This window comes from Saccopteryx leptura, chromosome 1, assembly GCF_036850995.1.
Source record: "Saccopteryx leptura isolate mSacLep1 chromosome 1, mSacLep1_pri_phased_curated, whole genome shotgun sequence".
Lineage (NCBI taxonomy): Eukaryota > Metazoa > Chordata > Mammalia > Chiroptera > Emballonuridae > Saccopteryx > Saccopteryx leptura.
The window spans coordinates 377,006,690-377,028,830 of NC_089503.1; the positions used below are offsets into that span (position 1 = coordinate 377,006,690).

The 22,141-nt window shown below is 53.4% G+C and overlaps 1 protein-coding gene across 1 annotated transcript in view; it reads right to left on the reverse strand.

Moving 5' to 3' along the window:
* Nucleotides 1–1,973: 1,973 nt before the first annotated feature.
* The window catches only part of PTK7 (protein tyrosine kinase 7 (inactive)), a 78,873-nt gene continuing 58,705 nt past the window's right edge, over nucleotides 1,974–22,141 (reverse strand). Inside the window, exons 10-20 of the mRNA XM_066359372.1 lie at nucleotides 21,892–22,011; nucleotides 20,465–20,614; nucleotides 20,209–20,359; nucleotides 19,982–20,109; nucleotides 18,656–18,859; nucleotides 17,346–17,501; nucleotides 16,155–16,387; nucleotides 15,123–15,203; nucleotides 5,517–5,668; nucleotides 3,417–3,595; nucleotides 1,974–2,600 (exon numbers count right to left, since the gene is read on the reverse strand). Coding sequence (XP_066215469.1) covers nucleotides 2,440–2,600; nucleotides 3,417–3,595; nucleotides 5,517–5,668; nucleotides 15,123–15,203; nucleotides 16,155–16,387; nucleotides 17,346–17,501; nucleotides 18,656–18,859; nucleotides 19,982–20,109; nucleotides 20,209–20,359; nucleotides 20,465–20,614; nucleotides 21,892–22,011 — 1,715 coding nt within the window. The 3' untranslated portion in view covers nucleotides 1,974–2,439. The remainder of the gene's footprint in view (nucleotides 2,601–3,416; nucleotides 3,596–5,516; nucleotides 5,669–15,122; nucleotides 15,204–16,154; nucleotides 16,388–17,345; nucleotides 17,502–18,655; nucleotides 18,860–19,981; nucleotides 20,110–20,208; nucleotides 20,360–20,464; nucleotides 20,615–21,891; nucleotides 22,012–22,141) is intronic.

The following is a 22,141-nucleotide window of genomic DNA, read 5'->3' on the forward strand; positions in this document are numbered from 1 at the left end:
GTTCAATTACTAGCTGTGTGACTTTGGGGAAACTACCTGGCCTCGTAAGCCTGTTTTGTTTTTTTTTAAGTGAGAGGTAGGAGGGAAGGCAGAGAGACAGACCCTGCATGTGTCCCGGCCAGGATCCACCTGGCAATCCCCCTATGGGGTGATGCTCTGCTCATTTGGGGACGTTGCTCCGTTGCTCAGCAATCGAGCTATTCTAGCACCTGAAGTGGGGCCATGGTGCTATCTTCCACACCTGGGGCCAACTGGCTTGAATGAGCCATGGCTGCGGGAGGGGGGAGAGAGAGAAGGTGGAGGGAGGAGAGAGAAGGGGGATGGGGAGGGGTAGAGAAGCAGAGAGTTGCTTCTCCTGTGTGTCCTGACCGGGAATCGAACCCGGGACTTTTTTTTTTTAATATACTTTACTTATTTTAAAAGATTTTTATTTATTCATTTTAGAGGAGAAAGAGAGAGAGAGAGAGAGAGAAGAGGGGAGGATCCGGAAGTATCAATTCCCATATGTGCCTTGACCAGGCAAGCCCAGGGTTTTGAACCAGCGACCTCAGTGTTCCAGGTTGAGGCTTTATCCACTGCGCCACCAAAGCTCAGGCCAAACCCAGGACTTCTACATGCCAGGCCGACACTCTACTGCTGAGCCAACCGGCCAGGGCATTTTTTTTCTTAGGTTTTTATTTATTGACTTTAGAGAGGAAAGGATAGAGAGAGAAAGAGAGAGAAAGCAAGAGGAGAGAAACAGGAAGCATCAACTCCCATATGTGCCTTGACCAGGCAAGCCCAGGGTTTCAAACCAGCGACCTCACTGTTCCAGCTTGACGCTTTATCCACTGCGCCACCACAGGTCAGGCCTAAGCTTGTTTTTGAATCCATGAAATGGGAACAGTAACATCCAGCTAGCTACCAGAGTGGTTGCAGAGACGAAATGAAACAATGCGTATTAAGTGCTTAGCAAAGTGACTGGTACAGAGCAAGTGGTCAATAAATACTAGCTGTTATTTTCATTACCGAGAAATGTGGTGAGGGCCAGAATGAACTAGGGCAGTTTCAGAGTTAAGGACTCATTCCTTTAGGATGGGGAACCTGGGACTTAATAATTCAATAATTCCAGGTTACTGGAATAAGGTAGAATGTAACCGATGACACAAGTCTACGTAAAGAATAGACAGGAATCGTATCAGCCAAGGGCCCTGCACCAGTGAGGCACTAAGCATCGTCTCTGCTCACAACTACCACTCCATCTCCCTGCCCAAGTCTTAAAGCGATTCATAGACCTGAATCTGTCGTTAACTACCCCTCCAGTCCTACTCTAACCTGTCCCCCCTCACACTTCCACCCCCCCCCCACCTGAGCAAGAGGACTAGGCCAGCCAGCAGAGAAAAAATAGGTGGCAGTCAAAGACCAACGCACAGGGTCCTATGGACTCGAGGTGGCTTTGCCTGGTGAGCCCACATTCTCAACTGCTCCACAAACCAGAGAGAAGGACCAGTGACTGCCAGTTATTCCCACCCACGACTCACCAAACCCCATAAAGGCACACGGCCCCTTCTAACAAGCAAGCGAAGATTGGGAAGACGGGGCATGAGCCATGGGCCACGGCAGAGAATGGGCATCAGAAGCAGGTTGTAAAAAAGGCTTCTTTATTGAGAGCAGCGAGTGTAAAAATAAAAACCAAACAAACAACAACAACAACAATAAAGGTGGGAGGCAGGGGTGCCGCCTCCCCATCTCCTCCAGGGCACAGCCCTCCCTCCCAGGCCCACCCGCCCCACGCCCCACGCTGCAAGTACATACAAAAGCCGCCCATGGTGCATACAAAAAGGGCGGGTTATATAGTGTCAAAAGCTCCTGAAAACTCCTTCATCTGCCAGGCACTTAGGATGCGGAAAGGAGAGGCGGGTGGGGAGGGGGCACGGGTCTGGATCAGCGTGCACAAGTCCATGCGGGAGGACACACTGGCTGTGTCCTCTGGATCCTGGTGCAGACCCCAGGTGGGCCCCGCGGGCCAGGGCTCCCCAGGGGTTTGCGTACAGTAAGGAATGCCCCTCAAACCCAGCTCATCTCCAGCCTAGCCCTCCCTGGACAAAGTTGGCAGGCGAGTGGCAGAACTGGCCCTGGTCAAGGGAAGGAGCCCAAGGCCAGAACTCGCGGTTACCTGAGGCACCCACAGTCCCTGATGGGGGCAGGGGTAGCAGAGAAAGCTGCCCAGCCCAAGGGCCTAGTCAGCTAGTCTGGGTCCGAATCGGCTTCCCTAAGGGCTGAGGGTAAGGAAGAGGAGGAAACCCCAGGCCCTGCCCAGACCTCAACAGTGCCTGTGGTGCCAGGGGGGGGCCCAGGACCAAGGAGGACAGGGATTTTGCCCATCATGCTGCAGGCACCCGTCCCGAGATCCTCCCCTGCCCATGCCATCCTGAGGCACAGCCGGCCTGGGATCCCTCCTCACGGCTTGCTGTCCGCAGGGCTGTCTCCCAGGGTGTTGGCAATCTCGCTGAAGGAGGGCCGATCCTTGGGGCTGAGGGCCCAGCAGCGCTGCATGAGCCGGTAGAGCTTGGAAGGGCAGCCTTCAGGCTGCGGAAGTCGGGCCTTCCCAGCCTGTAAGTCTGTAGGAAAAGGGTGGGAGGAGCGTTAGTCAAACTTCTAACCACCTGTCCAATTCTCTGTGGAGCTTGCAGTTCCCACAAGCAGCCACTGGAGGGAGACTAGGGATAGTGGTCACAGGCCAGGCCAGGACTGGGTGGGCACTGACTCAAGCAGTACACTGGGCCTAACTAGCATTGGCACAGCGGATAAAGTGTAGATCTGAAATGCTGAGGACTCAGGTTCAAAACAGCAAGGTCGCTGGTTTGAGTGTGGGCTCACCAACTTGAGTATGGGATCATAAACATGACCCCATGTCACTGGCTTGAAGCCCAAGGTCGCTGGCATGAACAAGGGGTCACTAGCTCTACTGGAGGCACCCTACCCCAAGTAAAAGTACATATAAGAAAGCAATAATGAATAACTAAGGTGCTGCAACTATGAATTGATGATGCTTCTCATATCTCTCTCCTCACCTGTCTGTCTGCCTCTCTCGCTAAAAAAAAAAAAGAGTACACTGGAAGTATCTTCCAACCTAAGGGGATCACTCCCCTGGCCCCAGCTCTGCCCAGCCGGTGGGAAGGGGCCGCATGCACAGGAGGCAACCAATGCACGTGGGGTCAATGGGCAGGTGTCAGTGGCCAGAGTGGGCACTAGGGGCAAGGGCTGCTTACCAACCAGTCTGAAATTATTTAAGTATCTCAGCAACCAGGGACCATATCCCTGTGCCTGCTAAAACCAGCCCTGAGGGGAGGCAGGCTGAGCCAGCCCCAGAGCCTCGAGCAAAGTCTCCACTCGGAGAACATCCGGAATGGTCCCTTGGAAACAGCGCTGCCTACCTGCCAGCACTTCATCATCAGCCTGCCCAACATGAGGCAGCTCTCCATGGGTGAACACTTCCCACATCAGCACCCCAAAGGCCCAGACGTCCGACTTGGTGGAGAAGTCGCCCTCCAGGATAGCCTCGGGGGACATCCAGCGCAGAGGCACCCAGGCCTGGCGGAAGTGGTAGTACTCACTGCAGAAGAAAACCACAGGTGGAGGTTGGGGGCGCTTCCGAGGGTCACGGGGTACTCGTGCCTCTCAGGTCTGGGGCTCATGCCCGAGCTAGAACCCAACTCTTCTACAGGAAGGCGCTCAGAGAAACGGGTGACGTTCACGCTGAGCTCAGGGGCATACCAGGATGAAATATGGAGGCATCCACAGACGGTCTGATGGTTAAAAATTCCATTAAGAATCAAATTTTGGGCCCTGGCAGGTTGGCTCAGCGGTAGAGCGTCAGTCTGGCGTGCGGGAGACCTGGGTTCGATTCCCGGCCAGGGCACATAGGAGAGGCGCCCATCTGCTTCTCCACCCCCCCCCATCCTTCCTCTCTCTCTCTTCCCCTCCCGCAGCGAGGCTCCATTGGAGCAGAGATAGCCCAGGCGCTGGGGATGGCTCCTTGGCCTCTGCCCCAGGCGCTAGAGTGGCTCTGGTCGCGGCAGAGCAATGCCCTGGAGGGGCAGAGCATCACCCCTGGTGGGTGTGCCGGGTGGATCCCGGTCGGCGCATACGGGAGTCTGTCTGACTGTCTCTCCCCGTTTCCAGCTTCAGAAAAATACAAAAAAAAAAAAAATCAAATTTTGGCTAAATTTGAATATAAAAAGCTAATCATGCCCTGGCCGGTTGGCTCAGTGGTAGAGCGTTGGCCTGGCATGCAGGAGTCCCAGGTTCGATTCCCGGCCAGGGCACACAGGAGAAGCACCCATCTGCTTCTCCACCCCTCCCCCTCTCCCTCCTCTCTGTCTCTCTCTTCCCCTCCCGCAGCAGAGGCTCCATTGGAGCAAAAGATGGCCCAGGCGCTGGGGATGGCTCCTTGGCCTCTGCCCCAGGCGCTAGAGTAGCTCTGGTCGCGACAGAGTGACGCCCCGGAGGGGCAGAGCATCGCCCCCTGGTGGGCATGCCGGGTGGATCCCGGTCGGGCGCATGCAGGAGTCTGTCTGACTGCCTCCCAGTTTCCAGCTTCAGAAAAATACAAAAAAAAAAAAAAAAAAAGCGAATCATCATATGTCCTTTTTAGTACTGGTTTAAAAAATGTGAAAAAGGAGGACACGTTAAATGAAAGAATTTAAAATGTTTTACTAGTGATAAATCAATCATGACTAAAACAACACTCAGACGAGCTGGGTGACTCAGGGCCGGAGTGACTCAGGGGAAGTTCCAGAGGCGCTGTGTAGAGTGAATGAGCATCCTGAGCAATCTCTGGCCATCCTGGGCTCCAAAGTAACAGTCACCGAATTCAGGAAGCTCCAGAGGGAACCATATGAATAGCTAGATTACATATAAACTGTTATAAAATTGGACTAGTTGTTAAAAACTGATTTCATCACTAGAGAACATTTCTGAGTGGCAGGGACCTGTGGCCACTGGCTAGGATGCCTACTATTAGTAAGGTGACCAACTTTTTTTACAATGAAAAGGACAAAAATAAATAGAAGAAAACAGTATCGTAAATAAGAGAAACATTTTATCCATTGCAACAATACACTATAATAGGATAACTGCATAATCAAAACATTTGTAATATTTTATACTGTAAATATGCTTACATGACTATTAATTTTTAATAATAATTGTAAGAAAAAGGTACTCATTTAGATACAAATACGTCACATCACACAACAGTGGATTGACTCTGCATCGATCAAATACGGACCTTTACAGAGTAGTCTTCCAATATCAAAAAGGAGGACATGTAGGAGGACACTTTTCGAGGAAGGACGGAACTTACAAAAGAAACACTGTCCTCCCTGAAGGAGGACGATTGGTCACCTAACTACTATACCTTCTGAGAAAGCATAGGAAGTCTTCGCCCTTGCCCGGGCCTCCAGCTTTTGACCAAGCAGACACTAAGGCCTTCCCCACACTTCCCACCTCGCCCCGCCCCACCAGCGTCCTACCTGTTGTACACGTCCTTGCTGAGCCCCAGGGCCGACACCTTCACTTGCCTCTGGGCACCGACCAGGCAGTTGCGAGCAGCTAGGTCCTTGTGCACAAAGCGGTTGTTGGACAGATGCTCCATGCCCAGGGCCACCTGGGTGCACAGGGCCACCTGGAACAAGAAAGGGGTTTGTCAGAACACCTCGGTCTAGGGGATCCAGGTGACCACCTCTGACACAACCCCTGCTGGGGTCTCAGTGCCATGGCTGTGATGCTTAGGAAGCCCAAAAGCGAAGGCACAACAGCTTCAGTTTCCTTCTCCGTAAAATTGGGATGATGACAGTGTCTGCCTCACTGTGCCCCCGACTGGGAAGCGAACCCACAACCTTGGGGTTCAGGGAAGGTGCTCTAACCCCACCTGAGCTAACCAGCCAGGGCCTCACTGATGCCCTTTTAAAATTTTTGAGCAATGTGAATGTATTATATAGACTACCTTACAGAACATATTAGATGTAATTATAATTATATATATAATTTACGTTAACTTTTTTTACAGCATGTATCATTGCACTGAAGTAATACTGAGTATGTACTGTACACCCTGCATACTGGTGAAATACAACAGGAATGGCAAGACAGTACTCCTAGTGAGAGGACAGTCTAGATGTGAGGTCAGAATTATACCCGCAAGGCGGCGGCCACCACCAGGAAGGTGTTCCGTGCTAAACAGAGGTAAAATTGGAGCATCAGGAGAGCGCTTGTCAAGACCCATGACCCCTAGCCACTGTCCCCTTATCCAAAACTTGGCAGCAACCACTGAGGGACATGTGGGACCTGTAGTGGTTCTTTCTTTTTAGATTTTACTTACTGACTTTAAAGAAAGGAGAAATAGGAGGAGGAGTGGGAAGCATCAACTCATAGTAGCTGCTTCCTGTATGTGACCTGACTGGGCTTCTGAGCAGGCACGGGGTTCGAACAGGCAACCTCAGCATTCCAGCTGGACTCTATCCACTGCGCCACCACAGGCCAGGCTGTGTAGTGTTTCTTTGTTTATAAATACAAGGCAAACAGAAATGCAGAGATCCTATGGCCTGTGGAAGATAACAGTTCCAGGCCAGCCGTGTGCTTCTTCAGCCATACAGGCTCGTTCTCAGGATCCATACGGAAGCAGTCACCCAGCACAGCAATGCAGTCATGGAGGGATGAAGATAAGAATGGGGCCAAAACCCGGTATCATTGGTGATCAAGGAAATATAACCCAAAATCCAATGAGGTATCATTTTATACACATCTGGTGGCAAAGAGTCAAAAGTCTGCCTCCAACTTATCTCTAATGGTTAAAAAATAATAACAAAATATAGGCCTGACCAGGCGGTGGCGCAGTGGATAGAATGTCGGACTGGGATGCAGAGGACCCAGATTCGAGACCCCAAGGTCGCCAGCTTGAGCGCAGGCTTATCTGGTTTGAGCAAAGCTCACCGGTTTGGCTCCAAGGTCGCTGGCTTGAGCAAGGGGTTACTTGGTCTGCTGAAGGCCCGCAGTCAAGGCACATATGAGAAAGCAATCAATGAACAACTAAGGGCCCTGGCCGGTTGGCTCAGCGGTAGAGCGTCGGCCTGGTGTGCGGGGGACCTGGGTTCGATTCCCGGCCAGGGCACATAGGAGAAGCGCCCATTTGCTTCTCCACCCCCCCCCCTTCCTCTCTGTCTCTCTCTTCCCCTCCCGCAGCCAAGGCTCCATTGGAGCAAAGATGGCCCGGGCGCTGGGGATGGCTCCTTAGCCTCTGCCCCAGGCGCTGGAGTGGCTCTGGTCGCGGCAGAGCGACACCCCGGAGGGGCAGAGCATCCCCCCCTGGTGGGCAGAGCGTTGCCCCTGGTGGGCGTGCCAGGTGGATCCCGGTCGGGTGCATGCAGGAGTCTGTCTGACTGTCTCTCCCAGTTTCCAGCTTCAGAAAAATACAAAAAACAAAACAAAACAAAACAACTAAGGTGTCACAAGGAAAAACTAATGATTGATGCTTCTCATCTCTCTCCGTTCCTGTCTGTCTGTCCTTATCTATCCCTCTCTCTGACTCTGACTCTGTCTCTGTAAAAAAAAAAAAAAAAAAAAAAAAAAAAAAAAAAAATATATATATATATATATATATATATATATATATATATAATAATACACACACAAATTAAGAGGATGAGAAACCAAATATGAACAACTGAGCCTGACCAGGCAGTGGCGCAGTGATCAGACTGTTGGACTGGGACGCGGAGGACTCAGGTTCAAAACCCCAAGGTCTCAGCTTGAATGAGGGCTCATCCAGCTTGAGCATGGGATCACCAGCTTGAGCCTGGGGTTGAGCGTGGGATCAGAGACATGACCCCATGGTTGCTGGCTTGAGCCCAAGGTTGCTAGCTTGAGCAAGGGGTCACTCACTCTGCTGGAGCCCCCCAGTCAAGGCACATATGAGAAAGTAATCAATGAACAACTAAGGTGCCACAATAAAGAATTGATGCTTCTTATCTCTCTCCCTTCCTGTCTATCTGTCCCTCTCTCTGACTTTCTCTGTCTCTGTCAAAAATAATAAACAAACAACTGAATCTGGATAAAGGGTTTGTAGGAGTTCCTTGAACTGTTCTTACACTGTTTTGTTTGAAATAGCAAAATAAAAATACACAGAGATCAATAGGAACATTCAAAAATGAGCAAAAGCCCATGTGTGGACCAATAATGAATGTCATAGGTTATACAAAATTACAGTAAAAGTGATTGATTTAATGTTGCTGAAGTTCAAAGAGGAATAAGAGTGAGTAGGAGTAGTAGAGGGGCCGAGGTAGAGGAGACCACCCAACCTGAGAGAAGGAGCCAGGAGCACTTGAGTACCCTAGCTGGGTGCTGAGCCCTGAGCAAGGCCAGCTGCCTCTCTCACTGCACTCCGGGAGATGGGGCTCATCCTCAGCCCTGCCTATGATCCCATCCAAGGCTTCTACCCAGTCTCACACCACAGCTGCCTCTCCTGGGTCACATCACACTGGTGCTGGGGCACAGGAGGGGCTGTCTGCCCATCAAGTGAGCCCAGAGGTGGGGTGCTGGCTTCAGCCTGGCTCTTCTGCATCGCTGATGGCTCTGAGCAGCTTCACCAGCCTGGCTCCCAGGGTCACAGGAAGGCCAGCAGAAGAGCCGAGCTGGACAGACACTAGCAGAGGGGTCACTCAAAGACAGATCTTCTCAGCCTGTGTGCACTGGCCAGTGACATCCCTGTAGGCCCCACTGTCTCCAATGATAGTTTGCTAATTGTGGTCATAACCTATTAGCGTGGCATGAAACCAATTTAGTGAATCTTAACCAGCAATAAAAAACAACAACAACGGTATAGAAGCCTGACCTGGCGTGGCACAGTGGATAGAGTGTCAACCCAGAACACTGAGGTCACCAGTTTGAAACCCCAGGCACATACGAGAAAACAATCCATGAACAACTAAAGTGGAGCAACTATGAGCTGACGCTTCTCCCTCTCTCCCCCTAAAAAAATCAATAAATAAAATCTAAAAAAAAAAAAGAAAATATCATAGTGCATTACTTCATAAGGGTAACATTCCTAACATTTTTCATTTTAAAAATATATAACCATGGCCATGTTGTTGGGTTGTGATGTAAAATGTGCTTTTTGTTACTATGTGGCTCAGTAAAAAAAAAAAAATTTAAACAATGGTCTAAACCTATGCTTCCCAAAACAGTAGCCCCTAGCTCCACGTGACTATTTAACTAAAAGTTAATAAAATAAAAAATTTCACTTTTCAGTGGCTCTAGCCACATTCTAAGTGCTCAAGAGTCACATGGGGTTAATGACTACCGCCTTGGACAGCAGTAGATACAGAACACCTTCATCACTGCAGGAAGTTCTATTAGCACTGATCCAAATCACCACCACCAAACTGGACCCATCTACATATCCAACACACCGATGGACCCTGCACACACAGAGGTGCTCACTGGACAAAGGACACCATCAAGAGTTGGGAAAAATCTCCTCGTCTTGATACATTTTTTTTCCCTTGAAGTGAAAAGCAGGGAGGCAGAGAGACTCCTGCATGTGCCCGACCAGGACCCACCCGGCATGCCCACCGGGGGGCGATGCTCTGCCCATCCGGGCTGTTGGTCAGTTGCAACCAGAGCCATTCCATCTAGTGCCTGAGGCAGGAGCCATCCTCAGGGCCTGGACCAACTTTGCTCCCATGGAGCCTTGGCTGCGGGAGGGGAAGAGAGAGATAGAGAGGAAGGAGGGGGAGGGGTGGAGAAGCAGATGGGCGCTTCTCCTGTGTGCTCTGGCCGGGAATCAAATCCGGGACTTCCACACGCGGGCCGAAGCTCTAACACTGAGCCAACTGGCCAGGGCCTTGATACATTTTCTTTATCACAAGTGAAGACACAAAATCTCCAGAGAGCTTCCCGCCAAATATGTGTACCCAGTGAGGAGAGTTAAAGAAGTTTGGGTGAACAGGTCTAGCAGGATTACAGAGCCCTGGCTGGGTGCAGAGCCCCACACTGCATCTCCAAGGAGAAGCAGAGGCCACACTCCCAAAACAGTCCCCAGACTGCCGTCCTCAGGATGCCCCAAGTAACACTGGTGGTGAAACATGACCACTGAAGTGGTCATCGTGAGTGAGCAGAGTTGATTCCAGGCTTCCAAACCCCAAGGCCCTGTTCAGACCTGCCTGGTTATCTGCATGGTGATCTCAGAAGAGGCTGTTGTAATGTGCCCTCAACACACTTGCCATGCCCTTCGGTCAGCTTGCAATCTGCCGCTACTCAAGAGAAACAGAAGAACGGACTTGGCAAGGTGACTAACTTGCTAACTTTCCAGAGGGGCAGTGCTTCTGGAAATACCGGCTAAGTGAGGGATTCTGTTAGGCCCAAGCCAATTAAGTGTTTCCTTACTGCTGGGCAAACTGCCATCAGATGGCCACAGGATTAATTTTCAAATACTGTTATAAAGACCATGCCTGACCAGGCAGTGGTGCAGTGGATAGAGTGTTGGCCTGGAATGCTTAGGACCCAGGTTCAAAACCCTGAGGTCACCAGCTTCAGTATGTGACCATAGACATGACCCCATGGTTGCCGGCTTGAGCCCAAAGGTTGGTGGCTTAAAGCCCATGGTCACTGACTCGAGCCCAAGGTCGCTGGCTTGAGCAAGGGGTCACTGGCTCGGCTGGAGCCCCTGGTCAAGGCTTTTTTGATGAAAAAGCAATCAATGAACAACTAAGGTGCCGTAATGAAAAACTGATGCTTTTCATCTCTCTTGCTAAAAAAAAAAAAAAGACCGTGCCCACCCCTTCCTGTCCAACTTTAACCCTCTACAGGCTTGCAGCTAACCCAAAGTATCTACAGGTTTTAGTATATATTCCCTAAGAACTGTCATTTTCATAGAATCCTCAAAGAGCAGTATTTTTTAAACTACTAATAGAAACCCACGAGTCTCAAAAACAATTTTGTGGGTTAAAAAAACAGGCTAGGAAAGTACATCAAATAACAGTGTTGTGAAAGTTTAAATTTAATTTTGTGTGTGTGTGTGCTGGGTCATGATATGAAATGCATTTCTTATCAAAGACATTGTCAAAACCACTGTCCTACACAAGAATTCCTCAAACGTTAATGAGCTTACGAATCAAATGAAAATGTTGTTTGAAAAATGCAGGCCCTCAGCCCTGGCCCAGTAGCTCAGAGGATTAGGCATCATCCCAGTGCACCGAGGTCAAGGGGTTCGATCTCCAGTCGGGGCAAGTATGAGAAGCAACCAATGAGTGCACAACTAAGTGGAACAGCGAGTTGATGCTTCTCTCTCTCTCTCTCCCTCCCCCAATCAATGGAAAAAAATATTTAAATAAAAATAAAAGAAAAATGCAGGTCCTCAGACCCCACTTTCAGATTTTCTGATTCTCTCAGTCTGAATAAGGTCTGGTCCAGAAATCTACTTTTTTTTTTTTTTTTCCCATTTTTTTCCCGAAGCTGGAAACGGGGAGGCAGTCAGACAGACTCCCGCATGCGCCCGACTGGGATCCACCCGGCATGCCCACCAGGGGGCGATGTTCTGCCCCTCTGGGGCGTCGCTCTGTTGCATCCAGAGTCATTCTAGCGCCTGAGGCAGAGGCCACAGAGCCATCCCCAGCGCCCAGGCCATCTTTGCTCCAATGGAGCCTCGGCTGCTGGAGGGGAAGAGAGAGACAGAGAGGAAGGAGAGGGAGAGAGGTGGAGAAGCAGATGGGTGCTTCTCCTGTGTGCCCTGGCCGGGAATTGAACCCGGGACTCCTGCACGCCAGGCCGATGCTCTACCGCTGAGCCAACCGGCCAGGGCCTCAGAAATCTACTTTTTTAACAAGCAATCCAACCCCACCCCGTCACCACCACATGCAGAATACTGTCCTTACAGAGTGTGGAACCCACTTTATCAAAGCTCCCCCATCAAATTTAAGATGATGTGGCAAAAAAGTGTCGGAGAGATCCCAACAAAGGTAGTGATGACTTTCAGCCAAAGCCAGTCCCTCGGGTCATGTGACAGAGGTAACTGACTTCCTGCCAGCCTCTGTCCCTGTTCCAGCCACAGAAACCTACCTTGACTCCCTGTCTCCTGAATCCATCCCCTTCCTGCCATTTAAGTCCTTCCTGTCCTTGAGAGCTGAACCCAAATGGCTTTCTCTACCAGGAAACCCTTGCTAACCACAGCAGTCTGTCCACCTAAAGTGGATGTCTTCGACATCTCTTCATTCATGCCTCTCGTCTGCTATCTGTGTCGTACCTGAAGTCGGTGTGACATGTATATCCTCATTTACCTAAGCTCTCCCACTAGATCTTAAGACGCCTGGCAGTTTCGATTTTACATTCCCAAGGGCCCTGAGGGCCATGGCTGGCTCAGTAAAAATTCGATGGCTACATGCAGGTCCTGATTTGTGAGCTCTGGGGTCATGACATCTCACCGACCTGGAGCAGAACGTCCTGTCTTATGACTTCTCAGAGACAGAGGTAGGGGCACAGTGTCAAGAAGCCAGCTCTGGCTGACCTGGGGCCAGGTCACTTGCCCTGCCTGGGCCTTAGTAAATTCACCTGTGATGGAAGGAGGCCACCCTCAAGGGCCCAGAGCCCCTTCCCCAGACAGATCAGGGGCAGCCAGGGTCCCCCTCGCCTGACTCATCAAGCACCCACGCCTTTCCGCCCTGCCCCCAGTCTGTGCCCTGAGTCCGCCTGCAAGGCAGGGAACGGTCCCCTGGCAGGGCCTAGCAGTCAGTGCCTGTCCACTGGCCCTGTGCTTTGATTGGTTTATAAGGTGACTTCACTGTCAGCTTGGAAGCAGAGCACCCTGTCACAGGGGAGGAGGCGGGTCCACCTCAGAGGGAAGGGGGAAAGCTGTGGGCAGGAAGGGCTAGGCGGCAGGCGGTGTCACCTGGGGTGGGCAGGGGAGCAGGCAAGGGTCCCCTCTTCACCGTTTCAGCCCGGGTTTCAGCCCACGTCTGCTCTGCCGTGGGGCTCCAGCCAGGGCCCTGTGCCCGGAACAACCCCCTGCCCAGAGGCAGGAGGAGAACAGGAAGGAAAAACTGCAGAGCTACAGCCAAAGTGAGTGAAAGTGTGAAACCACAGGAGGTGAAACGTGGGCAGCCGCTCACAGAAGTTTCCACACTCACAGTCTGAAGAAACTACTCAGGGGCACGCCAGCCCAGCAGGGGCTGCTCACTGCTCCCTGCCTCAGCGCTCCGCCTCCTCTTCCGCCTCCTCCCTCCTCCTCCTCCCTCCTCCTCAGCGCTCCCTCCTCCCTTCTCCTCAGCCCCCCTCCTCCTCAGCGCCCCCTCCTCCTCCTCAGCGCCCCCTCCTCCTCCTCAGCGCCCCTCCTCCCTCCTCCTCCTCCTCCTCAGCGCTCCCTCCTCCCTTCTCCTCCTCAGCGCTCCCTCCTCCCTCCCCTCCTCAGCACTCCCTTCTCCCTCTTCCTCCTCAGCCCTCCTCCTCCCTCCTCCTCCTCAGCACCCCCTCCTCCTCAGCGCTCCCTCCTCCCTTCTCCCTTCTCCTCAGCCCTCCTCCTCCTCCCTCTTCCTCCTCAGCGCTCCCTCCTCCCTCCCCTCCTCAGCACTCCCTTCTCCCTCTTCCTCCTCAGCCCTCCTCCTCCCTCCTCCTCCTCAGCACCCCCTCCTCCTCAGCGCTCCCTCCTCCCCCCTCCTTAGCCCTCCCTCCTCTCTCCTTCTCCTGGTGCTCCCAGCTGCTCCTCCCTGCGGGGATCTAACGTCCTGCCCCAGCTGGGAAGGCTAGGAGAGCTCTGCTATGTGAAGACAACATGGCAATATAAAGCCACTTTCAGGCCATGTGATCTAACTCACTGAACCTCTTCATTTTTTTTTCCTTTTTATTTTTGAGATAGGCAGGGAGAAAGACAGTTATATTGAGCTGCTCCTGTATGTCCTGACCAGAGATCGAACTGGTCACCTCCATGCTTCAGGATGACCCTCCAACCAACAGAGCTATCCGGCCAGGGTTTAATTTTTATTGATTTTTAGAGAGACAGAGAGGAAGGGAGAGTGGGATGGAAGAGAAGCATTTGTTGTTTCACTCAGTCGTGCATTTTTTTTTTTAAGAGAAAGAGAGTCAGAGAGAGGAATAGACAGGGACAGACAGACAGGAACGGAGAGATGAGAAGCATCAATCATTTTAGTTTTTCATTGCATGTTGCAATACCTTAGTTGTTCATTGATTGCTTTCTCATATGTGCCTTGACTGTGGGCTTTCAGCAGACCAAGTAACCCCTCGCTCAAGCCAGCAACCTTGGGCTCAAGCTGGTGAGCTTTTGCTCAAACCAGATATGAGCCCATGCTCAATCTGGCCACCTCAGGGTCTCAAACCTGGGTCCTCTGCATCCCAGTCTGACGCTCTATCCACTGCGCCACCGCCTTGTCAGGCTCAGTCATGCATTTTTTGGTTGCTTCCCATGTGTGTCCTGACTAGGGATTGAACTCACAACCTTGTTTCGGGACAGCACTCTTAACCAACTGAACTAACCAGCCAGGGCAATCACTTAATCTTTTTTTGGAGAGAGAGAGAGAGAGAGAGAGAGAGAGAGAGAGAGACAGAGTGGCAGGCTGGAAGGGAAAGAGATGAGAAGCATCAATTCTTCATTGCAGCTCCTTAGTTGTTCACTGATTGCTTTCTCTTATGTGCCTTGACCGGGGGGCTACAGCAGAGCAAGTGACCCCTTGCTCAAGTGAACAACTTTGGATTCAAGCCAGCGACCATGGGGTCACATCTATGATCCCACGCTCAAGCCAGCGACCCTGCATTCAAGCTGGTGAGCCTATGCTCAAGCCAGCAACTTTGGGGTTTCGAACCTGGGTCCTCAGCATCCCAGTCCGACGCTATATCCACTGCACCACTGCCTGGTCAGGTTCACTTAACTTCTTACACCTCAGTCTCTTTACCCATGAAATGGGGACAGTGACACATTAAGACGACTGTTGTAGTCGCTGAAATAACACATGTCAATCAAGCACTTGCCAGAGGGCCGGGCCCAGAGGGAGCACTCAATTAGCAGTGCCAGTAATGATGACTGTCCTTGCTCCTGACCCACCCTTGGGGACCTCTCTCTTCCCCCTCCCTGTCCTCACCTTCTGCTTAGTGTTGAGGGGCTGCGTCTTCAATTTTTCATCCTTGCTCTTGGCGATCCTCAGGAACTGTTTGAGGTCTCCCTGAGGGAAAAGTCAGAAGCCTGTCCTGTCGCAGCCCAGCATCGAACCGAGCAGGTGCTCAGAGTGTGCTGCCTGGCGGACAGTGAGAAGCCCTGACCCCCTGCCGGCCCCAGCCTGGACCCCTCCCATGGGGGAAGTCCAGTGGGAAACAAATAGTACATACATAGGAGGTGCGTCCCAGGAGCCGTCAGTCCTAGAGGGGACGGCCCTGCCCACCCTCAGAGCACCCCCAGACAGGCAGGTGCCCCCAAGGAGCCAAGGGAACACAGCACCCCACAACTGCCCCCTGTCCTCCAAGGGTTCATTAATTTCATAGACAAATAAGGGGAGATGACAGCAGCAGAAACACACACAAAGCACTCAACACTTCTGATAGGAGGATCAGGGACTGCTCCTCCCCCTCCGGCCCAGAGCTGGGGGAGTTGATAAGCAGCTGTTTGAGGACCAGGAGGGATCAGGCCTCGACCAGCTGGGGAACGAGGAGCAAGGGGCAGATGTGGACATGACAACTGGGGTGGCGAGGAGAGGCTGGCGGCTGTGCTAACACTGGTGCCTGCCTCACACAGGGATGCCAGGGAGGAGGAAAAGCCAGGCTCTGGGAAGTGTGTTCTCAGGGGGTGACGAGCCCTGGGGAAAAGGAAAAACGGCAAACCACAGGACAGCAGCGTCGAGGAAAAGACTTGGAAGGTATCCACACAGTGTGCAGAGGGAGAACCGGAAGAACTTGGGACCAACCCCCAGACACAGGGCTGGCAGAGGGGGTGCTGGTCAAGGGAAGGCAGGCGTCAGAGAGCTGGGGGCAGGGGCAGGGGGGCAGCAGACAGCATCTCACAGCAGGTAGGCCGATATCTGGCCCGAGACCACGAGAGGAGGTTCCCATGGGGCCCCCCCAGAGCCCCCGTGAGGATGCCGCCCCGCCCCAGACCCCCAGGTCCCCCGCCCACAGCGTACCAGGTCCACGTACTCCAGCACCATGTAGTGGGGCTCGGCCTCCCGACACAGCCCCAGCAGCCGCACCACGTTGGCGTGGTTGAGCTTCCCGAACATCTCGAACTCCCTGCGGAAGTCCAGCTGCTGCTGCTCGTCCCGACTCTGCAGGCTCTTCACCAGCACCAGGGTCTCCGGCACCCCCTCCTCCAAGCCCTGGGCCTTCGCCAGGAACACCTCTCCAAACTCGCTTTTCCCTGCGGGCACAGGCCTGAGTCGGCCAGCTGCTCGCCGCTGTCAGATGGCGGGGATCTCCCCTGCTCCCCACTCCCCTGCTCCCTGCTCCCCACTCCCCTGCTCCCTGCTCCCCTGCTCCCCTGCTCCCCACTCCCCTGCTCCCTGCTCCCCTGCTCCCCTGCTCCCCTGCTCCCCACTCCCCTGCTCCCCGCTCCCCACTCCCCTGCTCCCTGCTCCCCGCTCCCCTGCTCCCCTGCTCCCTGCTCCCCTGCTCCCTGCTCCCCACTCCCCTGCTCCCCACTCCCCTGCTCCCCACTCCCCTGCTCCCCACTCCCCACTCCCCTGCTCCCCGCTCCCCTGCTCCCCACTCCCCTGCCCCCTGCTCCCCACTCCCCTGCTCCCCGCTCCCCTGCTCCCCACTCCCCTGCTCCCCACTCCCCTGCTCCCTGCTCCCCACTCCCCTGCTCCCCACTCCCCTGGACTTGGCCTCGGTCCAGTTCCGCTGCGTGTCCCTGAGCAAGGCCCTCCCTCTCCCACCCTGGGCTTCCAGCCCCCAGCAGTGAAATAAAGGGGTGGGATTAATATTTTCCAAAGGGTTGTTTGTATGAGAATTTTAGGTGGTTCATGATATACAGGTCTTAATAGTTATATGTTTAATGTATGCTCAGAAAAAAACTTAACCGACACAAATCCCTAATTTCTCATATTTTTTCCTAGAACAAAGCTAACGTTAGTTAAGTTTTGGGTTTTTTTTTAAAGAAGTCAATCTAAAGAAAATATCAAATCAATAACACACAGGAGTGACAGAAGTTCTGGAGGTGGGGGGGGGTGAGGGACAGTCAATGGGTCCCCCTGTGCTGCCCCCATCTCTAAGGGTCTAGGTTTCAGGAACTTAAGAGCCACCAGTCACAACCTAAGCCTCAAGACAGAATTGGTGACCTCTAGTCACACAGGCAAGTTGTGGCCAAGGCAACATACCCAGTGTGGTGATGGGTTGCAGGCTGGCCCTTGGGAAGTGCATCTTGTCACTCGTGCTGTGGCGTTTGTTGGTGGCTGCGGGGCCAGCGCCCAAGCTGGTCAAGGCCACTTCCTCTTGGATCTCCGCCGAGGGCTGCCCATTCTGCAAAGGTCCACCTGGGAAGAAGGTGCAAGGGATTGTCCAGATGAGAGCTGTCACTCAGGTCACCATGGGGACCTCAGTTTTCTCTCAACCCCCTACTTCTATCAAATGGGTCCAATCCCAGTGCTCCTCAGAAAAGGGCCAATCCAACGGATAAACTGGTGAGGCTGGGGGAAGGGGTGACGGGCGCCCCTTCAGGTATGACCACTTATCAATGCAGCTGACCACAACCTCTGAGAGAAACAAATCATAACGGTCTCACGTCAATCACTGGCTTCTGGATACCATGCAGACATAAGGATTTCTGCTTCTATATGTGAGGTCCTAAACAGGCACAGAGGGGACCCAGGCCCTGCTCCTGAACACCTTGGTTTATAGGAGAGACCCAGAAATGCCCCTAGGGAGGACGGGGAGGGTAGGAGGGGAGAAGCAGACTGCCTTTGGGGAAACTCGAAAGACAAGATGTGTACCAGAAACACAAATATATACTCCAGTTATCTCTGTGGCTTAGAGCTGCAGGGAGAAGGCAGGGAGACACGGGGCGCTGGCGCAAGCACCTCCAATGAGGAAGTCTAGTTCTCCCCATTGATTTGAGAGTGGGGTGGTGAGGAAGGCGGGGAAGGGAGAGAGAGAAAAGCATCGGCTTGTTGTTCCTCTGAGTTATGCACTCACTGGTTGCTTCTCATATGCGCCCTGACCAGGGATCAAACCCAAGACCTTGACGCGCCAGGACGATGCCCTACCCTCTAACCATTATCCTGGCCATGGCCTCCACTGAGGAGCCTTACGCCAGGTCACTCAGAAGCCAAAGCCCACCCTGGCTGGACAGCCCTCCCAAAGCACAGAGGTGGCTGGTTCTATCCCCGGGTAGGGCACATACAGGAACAGAGTAATTTCTTGTCTCTTTCTCTCTCCTTCTCTCTCCCTAAAAAACTCAATAAATTAAAAGAAGAAGAAAGAGAAGCAGCAGCAGCCAAGGCCCTGGGAATGAGCCAACCTGAGGCTTCCAGCCAGGGTGAGGAAGCTCTGCTCTGGCCACAGCAGCAAACGCCAGCCCCACGGCCGCCGGCTTCCTCCAGAACCACAGCTCTGTCCACCACCCACGGCCACGAGAGGGCGCTCAGCACCTGCCCATGGCACCAGCTCCCTCCTGCAGGGGGCCCCTCACCGTTGAGGCACTCCATCTCTGGCTCCTCGCCCTCTGGCTGCTTCTGAAGCCGCTTGGCCTTGCAGCGCTTCTTGCAGTAGAACATGAGGCCCAGGACAGCAATGATGTAGGCCACGGCGGCGCCCACGGACAGCCCAATGGTCTGGATCATCTTGTAGGGGGGAGGGCTGCCCGGGCCCTCCGACTCCTCCAGCACGGGTTTGTCTGGGAGACACACAGCGAGGTCTGGGCCGGGCTGCTGAAGAAAGCCCAGCCCTGCTTCCTCTGCCCGCCCCTCCGTAACCCAACACATAGGAAAAGCTCCTAGACACTGGCTGCCCCAGCCAAGCTGGAGAGACCTGGGGAGGGTCACCGCCATCACCGGCTTTACCCAGGGCTAGGGCCTTGGCCCCACGGAGGTCACAGGGAGCTCCGAAGGAGCTGAGGCCAGTGACTCCCTGGCCAGCTGTGCATGCCAACAGCAGGCGGGGACCTGCATAGAAACCACACCTGTCGTGGTGCACCACAAACCCACTGTTAAAAAGCTCCTTAGGTGACAATACTATGAGTCAAGCCCTGAAGAACAGCGTCGGAGTTCTGGTTTAGAATCCCAGACAACACACAGCACACAGCAGGTTCCTCAAGAAATGTTATGTGTAGAAAGGCTCTTCTGGGCTAGGGGCTTTCGATGACCTAGGGTCTCGTGGAGAAAGTTAGGGGAACTAGGGGAGAGAGACCCAAGGGGACACTATAAAGGATCCCCCCAACTCTCACACATGCCCCACGGCTCCAGCCAAGGGACTCATCGCTTCACTGCTATCCAGGGGAAGTCCTATATTATACTTCGTCCAGAGAAACAATTCTGCTGCTAAACCAAAAAACTTTTGAGAACTTTTCACTTAAGCCACGCCCATTTTGCTGACGCAGAAACAAGCCCTGGAGAGGAAACAGCCTCTACCTCGAGGGGCATGCCGCTGGTGAGCAGCAGGAGCGGCCAGACCCCACCCCAAGTCCCCGACCCTAGACAGGGCCTTTAACCTGACACACCATCCTCTCTGGGCCTCCAGGGCAAAGGAACCTTATCCTGATGCGCCCTGACCTGATGCCCTATGTATCCACCCAGGGAGACGTGCAGCAGCTGCAGGAGACCTAGGAGACAGCACCACAGGACAAGCGCACCCCACAGCACGCACGCGCACACACGCCCCAGCTGTGGAACGACACCCAGCTCTCCATTCCTCCCCCCTCCACACAAGAACAGTTTGAGTGTCTTCCGTGCACAGGGTCGGATGAGGACAAAGATGAGAAAGAAGTCTGGCCCCACTGCTTCCTGTCCCCGGCCCATACCCACGACATAGAGGGGGGCCTCCGTGTGCTTGATGTTGCAGCTGTTGCCCGCGATGCAGGTGTAGCGCCCGGAGTCCTCGGGGGCCACATCGTGGATCACCAGGGAGCCATTCTGGAAGATGTGCATCCTGCCAGGAGAGAAGCCACAGCGCTGCCCACCCCGCTGGCTCCTGGGGCGACCAGGCTGCAGGAGAGGCAGCGTGGGGGTGGGAGGGAGATGGCCCTACCGAGGTCCCAGCTTGGTGGGGTCCAGGATGCGGTCTTTGCCCTTCCACTGAATGAGAGGCTTGGGGTCCCCGTGGGCCTCACACCGCAGCAGAGCTGTGTGGCCCTGGTACACGGTGGTGCGCTCCGGCTCCACCTTGAAGGTGATGAAAACTGGATGGGAAGAGCCCGGCGAGGGGCCGGGAGCAGTGAGCAAGGGGGCCGGCAGGACGTACAGGGCCTGCCAGCCCCGGCCCTGGGACCCTGCCACGGTCGCACCTGCCACAGTAAGCTGGACGTGGGCACGGATCTGGCCCTGCAGCCCATTGGAGGCGATGCAAGTGTAGTTGCCAGCATCATCGCGGGTCACCCTGGAGAAGTGCAAGGTCCCGGCGTTATCTGTCACCCACTCTGGGAGGCTGCTCCCATCTGCAGGGGCAACAATGGGACATCATGGAATTGACCAGAGTTACATGGGTGGCTGGCTGGCAATGCCCTCAGTCGCTCACATGGACTCAGATAAATGTCATCCCTCCTGACTTCCCACAGGCAAATCCGAACTCCTAACCAGGCATTGGGAATCCCATTATATGCCCCTCTTCCAAATTTCCTGTCTCCTTCTAATTCCACTGCTGCGGAACTGCACTTCTGACTGGGACCTGCATTTGCCTTGTTCTCCCCTCGCTGCCTGTCCTTCCGAGGACCCATTCCTGCTCCCTGCCACGGTCCCAGGCTTCAGATCCGCCGAGAGCCACTCGTCCCACAGAAAACCTCCCCAGATCACCTGAGCAGAGCGCCCACTCCCTCCTCAAAGCCTGCAACCCCCCTAACTCCTCGTGGGAAAGTAAAAACTGGCCCAGCCCTTCGAGAAAACAATTTGGCAGTCTGCACCAAGGGCTGTAAAATGTGCATACCCTTTTCTACATAATTGTTACATTTCTGGGAACCTTTCCCAAAGGAAATAAACCCAAATCCAGAAAAAACTTGAGCTTAAAGATGTTTATTGCAGCAATAAAAAGACAGAAAGAGAAAGACAGAGAGGGAGAGAGGCCCGGGAGAGAGGCAGGATGATTAGCAACCCAAATCTCCAACGTTTAGGGAATATTTCAGTAAATTACAGTGAAGTCAACCAATGGAATATTATCACAATCATCAAAACCAGTGTTTATGTATAAAAACGGGATAATGCTGGATAATGTTAGGTAAAAAGGAGTATAAAAATACATCGTTACCTGCATCTTCTATTTTTTATAGTAAGCGTGACTTATGCATGTAAGTTGAATAAATGAAAATATACACTAAAATCGCTGCATAAACACACACACAAAAATGCAAAGAACAAGAAAAGGGCACACACCCAGAGATAATGGATGGTGGGATTACACCTTTTTCCCTCCAGAAATTTTCTGAAGGAGCCCAGGTTTCTTTTGTCAGGAAGGATGACTGTTCTGAAAAGGGAGGGCACTGCAGTAGCTCTTTGGCCCAACCCAACCCCTTGTCCTGAGTCGTCATGTGTGTTGTCTAACACTAAAATCTGAACTCTTTTCTGTCTGGCTTTTTCCTCCCTGACTAGGCTATAACCCTGCCCTACATTTCTTGCCTGTCCCCACGGACCCTGACATGGGACCTGGGCACTCAGACGAGCGCACGTCTGACCATTGGATGGACCCTGCCCACTCCCCTCCCCGTGCTCCCACGGTACCAACCTGCTCGGATCCACTTAATGGTGGGCTTCTCTCGGCCTGTGGCGGAGCAGGGCACTGTGGCCTCCTTGTCAAACTCCATGCACTGCTGCGGCCGGGGTGGCGGTGTGAACTTGAGCTTTTCTGTTTCGGTGGGGAGAGGTGAAAAGAGGAGGAACTGAGGCAGCTAGACAGGCGCGGGCAGGCCTGCAGATCCCGGACCAGACCGGACCGCGCCTCTGCTCCCCGGCGCCAGCCCGCCCGCCTGCCCGCC